The sequence below is a fragment of the Berghia stephanieae genome, chromosome 9 (genome assembly GCF_034508935.2).
Source record: "Berghia stephanieae isolate SIO BIC M18660-M18661 chromosome 9, UCSD_Bste_1.3, whole genome shotgun sequence".
In the NCBI taxonomy this organism is placed as follows: domain Eukaryota; kingdom Metazoa; phylum Mollusca; class Gastropoda; order Nudibranchia; family Aeolidiidae; genus Berghia; species Berghia stephanieae.
Genome location: NC_088368.1, coordinates 33,620,386 through 33,627,885, shown reverse-complemented (window position 1 = coordinate 33,627,885; position 7,500 = coordinate 33,620,386). Strand labels below are relative to the sequence as shown.

Below are 7,500 nucleotides of genomic sequence, written 5' to 3'. Positions count from 1 at the left end.
CTATCTTTTATTTCAGTCAGATTGTTAGACTTTATCTGGTTTATCGCTTACCAAGTTTGTGTTTGTAATTGACAGCAAATCATATGGTGGATGATGTTTTGACAATATCTGATTGAAATATGATATCAACTACATTGATGTCAAACCCTGTTTGAGGTTAGGCCGTCCTGAAATCGGTAGTGTTTTCAAAGGCAAGTTGGAATGATTGAATTATGTGACCGACAACCAAATCGTTTATTTATGATTTATTGAGTCACAGAGTCTTCATTCAAAGAAAACAAGCAAGTTGCTATGTAAGTTTATGTCATGACTGGATAACTCCTCCCTTATCACAGGGAATAAAAGGGAGCAATTGCTTCTTCTGCATCAGTTAAGATTTTCAACTCAAAAGGAAGCAGATTTGATATCAATCTCACAATAGAAAAAGTGATAATAATGTCTGCCTTATTTTGTTAGTTTTAGCATTGACGTATTCGGGCAAAAAAGTCATCTGTAAAACTCAAATCACTCAATTTAAATGTGTTTCGTTACCATCCGAGCCCCCACCATCGTCAGTACATCACACAAAAACAAAAACACAAAAAGAACAACGGTTCTGGGTTGCAGTTCTGAATGTTCACGTTTGGAATGTTCGGGTTTTCACGTTGACCTGCAAAGCACGACATGCGTCTTCTACAGAGAAGACATATATGACCAAAAACAAAACAAGGCTATATGTGACGGTTCTGGATTTGACGTGTATATTAAAAACAGGAAAAAGAGAAGGAAGACGTGTTCAGATTATGATGAATTTGTCAGTGTACCGAGCGACGACAAAAATTCGTACGTCAAATATTGTTTACGATTTATGAAAGGCGTCCAGGAAACATGGAAAAATGGCGATAACATGTGCAATTTTTATGGAGCTAACCTGACGTCTGTTGATTCTATGAGCAAACTAAAAGTTATTCGCAAGTTTGCAATTAAAAATAATCATGAAACCATAATACTGAGATTTGGGTTGGGATAAAAAAGAACCGTGGCAGTGCATCAAAGTGGTATGATTCTCGTACGATGGAAACCGTTCGGCGGAAATCGGATCTGTGGCGTGTCCACAGGACTCGTGAAAAAGGGTGCGATGCGCTTACATTTCTTCAGAAAATCTATTGGATTTGTACGCCTGTAACTATCCGAAAATGATAATTTGTGAGATGTTTTTATCTTAATCAAACTGAAATATTTAGTGCCTTATTTTTAAAGTATCGTCTTAAAATTGTATTATAAAGGCTGACAGCTACCGAAAAGCGACGTTACAATATGATGACAAGGAGTGTGAGATTTTTTTCTGGTTTTTTTTTTCCACCACTTTCAGAAACAATGTCTATTATCTTCAATAAAACATATAAAGTTTCATACCTGATCATATTATCATACCAATGCCATATTGTGGCGTAGTGTACACATAATTAAAGCCTAATGACTTGTGTAGTGTTTTTGATCGGCTTTATTCAAACTCTTTACAAAATACACCTTACATGTTCGACACAATTTATGTCAAAAAACACTAAATCCAAAATGAAACATGTAATCAATGATGACGAGCACGAAAAGTTTAAAGTAAAAATGTGAAGCCCAAAGTAACAAAAAAGTGCCGGTTTGATCAGGAACACTCTATTTTGTACTCTATTGTAAACTGCTCCTACAATTCTTTCAAACCACTCCTCTTACTGATTTTGACGGCCCCATGTCAGTCTAAAACGGGACCCATAAAAATGAAATCATGCTCAACTCGAAACGTTAAATTTTTAAATTTTAATACTAAACCCCGCATTTTATGATATAATATTATTTTGATAAATGTCAGTTTGCATGCACAAACAACCAAACCGATACCCTTCCTAATGACGCATGGTAACTTAGTAACACTGGCTCTAAACTATCGGAACAATTGCGGACGCCCGTATGAAATATTTCTCCGGCGAGCGTAAAAGCGTATCCAGAGGAAAAAAAGCATAAATTTGATCATGTTTTGACTTTTAAACATTCTGATCACAAGGCATATGAAAAGTTCTAACCAGCTTGAAGAATAAAAAGGAATGATTTTGTTTGTTTAGAACCAAGATGGCCGCCGTTGCCGGGCGGCGTTACATCAGACTACTGAATCCTATTACTTACTTACTTATCCGAACTAGCGACCACCTGAGCTCTAGCCCTTCGGTCTTGTGCCATGATGTAGAAGTTAGATGTCTTTTGTAGTTGTTCCAGGTGACTATAAAGTGTGTTACTGATGCTTGGATTTGGTGGAGGAATGTGCATCTCAGATCTTCAAGAGGTTGACATTCAAGCACTGAAACCGATTAAGAAAAGAGTGATTGTCTATTCTCAAGACGATGACCTGTCCACTAACTTGGACGTAAAACTGTCCCAAACTCATCAATCGTTAAGCAATTTTTACTGTAATACCCGCATCGTGAGCTCACTAAACCCATTTGCTGGAATAATTAATCATTTTCCACAAGAATCCTTGTGTAAGCTTTTCGCAAATGCTTGATTCTCTTACAATATTATTATCACATTATCATAACGTAGTACGAATACGGACTCGTAAATATTCCTTTGTGACAAATAATTTGTTAGGGATCAGGAACTGGTGTAAGATAATGATATGAATTAATGTGTACAAACAGCGTCAAACAAAGTAAGAAAGAAATATACAAGAAAAAAAACCCATCCCAAATAGTTAGCCTATCTCGACTTGAGATCGAACGCCAGACCCCCTGATTCCAACACCGCTTGCCTCGGCAAAAATCAATAAACCGGTTAATTTTTAACCCATCAATACTGGGTGGGGTTCCTGACCTCCCATAGTGGGCAGGGGGGAACAAACTGTGTCTTCTATCCTCTTTTATCTGTTTTCCAACATGCTTTCTGTCTTTGTCTTGGAATGAGATTATTTGGTTTTGTCATGGCCCTGGCCGGAGTCCTAGCTGGGAGGGAAACAGTCAAATGCATAGTTATTGTATAGGGAGTTGATATTTTTTCCTTGTAAATCATCTCTCTGTTATGTATTATTATATTTGGTCTTTTCAATGTATAATGTAAGCATTTGCGTGTATTCCTCTTTGTTGGATTTTGTGCTTGTGTCCGGATGAGACTTATAGGTGATCTTAAACTAAGTACATTGGTGGTATGCTCTTGGAATCTACATCTGATCCCTATTTGTTCCCAGTTCCCCTATGTCTTACTTTTTCTTGGGTGCTTTAATTGTAATTCTAGAACTTTTGATCATCCCATTTTCTTCCTTTTTCCTGGCGCTGATATAACCTAAATGTGTTGCAAGCGCGGTAAAGCCCTTTAAAAAAACCCATCAATACACGGGATTGGGGACACAGCCCATGGATATGACGTGTCCTTATACCGTGGCCTTCGTAATTGGATTCAATAGTCGGATGTCACGTCGCCCAGCAACGGCGGCCATTGTGGTTCTAAACAAAGAAAATGGGTACTTTTTATTCTTCATTCTGGCTAGAATCATCATCATCATCATCATCATCAGCATCATCATCATCATGATCATCATTAAGTTGAGATAAAAGGCACTTAATGCAGAATGTTCAAGGTTACACATAATTTGGTATGTTGGTCCGTTATATTTCCGGATGGCAATGTTGTGAGCTTCTTAGCCAATCGCACAGCATCTATTCCCGTCACCAACATTTGATCTCTTCATCATCACTAGAGGAAACACAGGTATGATGTCAAAAAAAACTGGTTCCGATCCCAATGAAAATGTAAAACCACTCTTCCGGAGGACTGGATACATTGTGGAATTGATCTTCTGGTTTCAGATTGACGGCATCTTATTTTCTAGTCTAAATATATATGCTGGTCGTCTATCAAAGGTCCTTTTTCCTCGCTCTTTTGCGTCCCATAATCTGAAGAATCTGCCTACGGTATACACCCTGCTACTAACTGAAACTAAAAAAGGTATGCACCTTATGATTCAATATGTAACCTTTTCATTATAATCCTCCAAAGGGACTGGTGAAATCCCAGGAGTTTGGAACCGGAAGACTAGAAGATGTGATGTCACCATTTCTTTGCCTATCGATCGACTTGGGATCTGACTCCAAGGCAGGGTACATACTTGCTTATCCCCTTATATCTGTTTTCCAACATGCTTTCTGTCTTTGTCTTGGAATGAGATTACTTGGTTTTGTCCTGGCCCTGGCCCGAGTCCTGGCTGGGAAGGAAACAGTCAAATGCATAGTTATTGTTTTGAGAGATGATATTTTTTTCCTTGTAAATCATCTCTCTGTTATGTATTATTATATTTATTTTTAATGTATGATGTAAGCATCTGAATGTATTCCTCCTTGTTGGATTTTGGCTTGTGTCCGGATGAGACTTATTGGTAATCTCAAACTAAGTACATTGATGGTATGATCTTGGAATCTACATCTGATCCCTATTTGTTCCCAATTCCCCTTTGTCTTACTCTCTCTCTTGGGTGCTTTAATTGTAATTCTAGAACTTTCGACTATCCCATTTTCTTTTTACTGGCGCTGATATAACCTAAAAGTGTTGCAAGCGCCGTAAAACCCTTAAAAACAAAACAAACAAAAACAAAACGATCGCAACTATACTTTCTGGACTTCTCATTACTGCCTCCCTCACCAATATATATTGTAACCACATATTGTCACTACCAAACTATAGGTGGATATTCATTTATCACAGGGACCAACTCCCCCTCTCCTTCCAGTTCCAGGGCATCCTAAAAATCTTGACAGAAAATGTTCCCATCGGTCAGTTTTAAATCTTTCGGGCCAGAAAAATAATTGACAAAAGATGATAGACGTCGAGTGGATTTTAACATGAGGACTAACAAGTTGAGAGCAGAGCTAGAAGAGAACAATAAAGTAGATAGAATAAACAACAAGATTGACCCCCCCCCCCCCGTCTCCTCCCACCCTATAATACGAATCACAACCATAAATAAACCTCAAGTCCCTAGCCCAAGACTTCGAGGAATCGCGGGTCAAATGTGCATAGGTCTCATACTCGTCCCTGGCATGGGAGAACCACCAACAAGTGCCAGCGCGTCAGTACTGACCAATATCACTCCGTTTTCTCTATAAATTCATGGGGGCCAAATGACCACCAAATCAGGAATTCGTACTTTCTGTATTTTTCTCTTTGAAAGTCACGGGGGCCATTGGGCCCCCAGATCGGAAAATCTCAAATTCCAGATGAGCATGCTCAGTGTGAGTAAACTGTGCATGCGACGAGAATTTTATTTGGCATGGTCATGGACCTCATCCTTTTAGTAAAAGTCACCAAATTTATATTTGAGATATTTGGTCTCTGCGTCAAAAAATGACTGTTTTATGAATAAAAAACATACCACTGGGGTCTTTTTGGCCCCCAAGCATGAAAATCGGGTTAATAAAGACTCTTTACTCATATTTTCTCTCCATAATTCGGTTTAACATAAGTACTTGAATGGTAAGCATTTTCTGTTTTACTGACCTGTTCGCTCGGGATTTCTTGAAACTTTGAGTACTGGGTGGGGTTCCTGACCTCCCATAGTGGGCAGGGGGGTACATACTGTGTCTTCTATCCCCTTATATCTGTTTTCAATCATGCTATCTGGCTTTGTCTTGGAATGAGATTACTTGGTTTTGTCCGGGCCCTGGCCGGATACCCTAGCTGGGAGGTAAACAGTCAAATGCATAGTTATTGTTTTGGGAGATGATATTTTTTTCCTTGTAAATCATCTCTCGTTATGTATTCTGTATTATTGTATTTGATATTTTGAATGTATAATGAAAGCATTTGAGTGTATTCCTCTTTGTTGGATTTTGTGCTTGTGTCCGGATGAGACTTATAGGTGATCTCAAACTAAGTACATTGGTGGTATACTCTTGGATCTTTGTTCTTAGTTCCCCAATGTCTTACTTTTTCTTGAGTGCTTTAATTGTAATTCTAGAACTTTTTACTATCCCATTTTCTTCCTTTTTACTGGCGCTGATATAACCTAAATGTGTTGCAAGCGCCGTAAAACCCTTAAAAAACATTTTAAAAAACAAACTTTGAGTAATGATATTTGAGCACAATGAGTGGACATGTTCGGCATTAAAAAACTTTTTTTTTCTTTCCACATTACATTTTATTCGCGAAAACTGGAGAGATTCAACTATCCTACTTTGTGTTTCTAATGATGATAACGTCTTAATCAAAGAATTCAAGACGGGTTGATGACGTAGTACACTTAGTGATTTCTGAATCATAGCCTTAAGAGGAACTAATTGAACCCGAAAAATAAATTAATAATGAATAGACGATTAAAGCTGACGAACGTTTCAACCCTTCATTGTTATCTTTCACCATTTATTAAAAGAAAAAAAGTCTATTGCCACAGTCTTCAACCAATGATTTTTTATTTATTTTACAAGTCACAAATATTTTGATAAAGCTAGATTACGATTTAAGTCTGAATGAATCAACTTTAATAACGTCTTGGGTTTATTTCTTTTTTAATTACAGTAAAAAAATCATGCCGGTGGTGTCGATAATAATAATGATGAATTGATGATGATGATGATGATGATGATGATGATGATGACAATGACGATGATGTTGATGATCATGATCATGGTGATGGTGACGACGACGATAAAGTCTTGTATCAATTTGAACCAAAAAAAATAAATATCAATAATCATACCAGTAGGGGTGGTAATGATGACTGCAATGATGGTGATGATAATGTTGCTGTTGAAGATGCTGCTGCTGCTGCTGATGATGATGATGATGATGATGATGATGATGACGACGACGACGACGACGACGATGATGATGATGATGATGATGATGATGATGATGATGATGATCATGAAGCGTAAATATAATGTTAGAAGTAACAACGATGAATATAGTGTCGATTTCTTATAAATTTAGAAAGGTTTTAGTAAATAACCACTGAAAACAGAGAAGTGTCTCTTCCCGTTGACATGTTTGTTACTTGTAGCAGGGACAAAAGGTCTAACAATGTCTCCTTTGTTCAAGGAAACAACGGTACTTATAGACGTTTGGACTTCATGAATGGCGTCCCAGGAGAACAGAGAGGCCTGAATTTCATCGTTTGCCAGTATTTGTATTCCCATGACATCTGTAAAAATACGGTGGTAAATATTGAGAATGATATGATGATGATAATGTTGTTTGTTGTTGGTGATAATAACGATGGTGGTGATGATGATGATGACGACGACGACGACGACGACGACGATGATGATGATGATGATGATGATGATGATGATGATTATGAAGATTATGATTATGATGATGATTATGACAGATATAATGACGATGATGATGATGATGATGATGATATGATGATCATATGATGATATATGTGAGATGATCAAGCATAGGATGAGTGGGCACGTATTGAGGTCGAACATCGGTCTTTTAAGATTTTGAAGACCCACTCTCTTTTTGACGTCAAAACCGCAT

At 37.6% G+C, this 7,500-nt stretch overlaps 2 protein-coding genes across 4 annotated transcripts in view; one reads left to right on the top strand and one right to left on the bottom strand.

Annotated features, from left to right (window-relative positions):
• The window catches only part of LOC144980094 (uncharacterized), a 344,852-nt gene that overhangs the window by 121,173 nt on the left and 216,179 nt on the right, over window positions 1-7,500 (top strand). The gene's annotated exons all lie outside the window — the stretch shown is intronic.
• The window catches only part of LOC144980090 (uncharacterized), a 15,189-nt gene continuing 14,094 nt past the window's right edge, over window positions 6,406-7,500 (bottom strand). For both annotated transcript variants that reach the window (XM_078927591.1, XM_078927592.1), the window contains exon 8: window positions 6,406-7,153. In XM_078927591.1, the coding sequence (XP_078783717.1) occupies window positions 6,939-7,153 (215 nt within the window). In that variant the 3' untranslated portion in view covers window positions 6,406-6,938. The remainder of the gene's footprint in view (window positions 7,154-7,500) is intronic.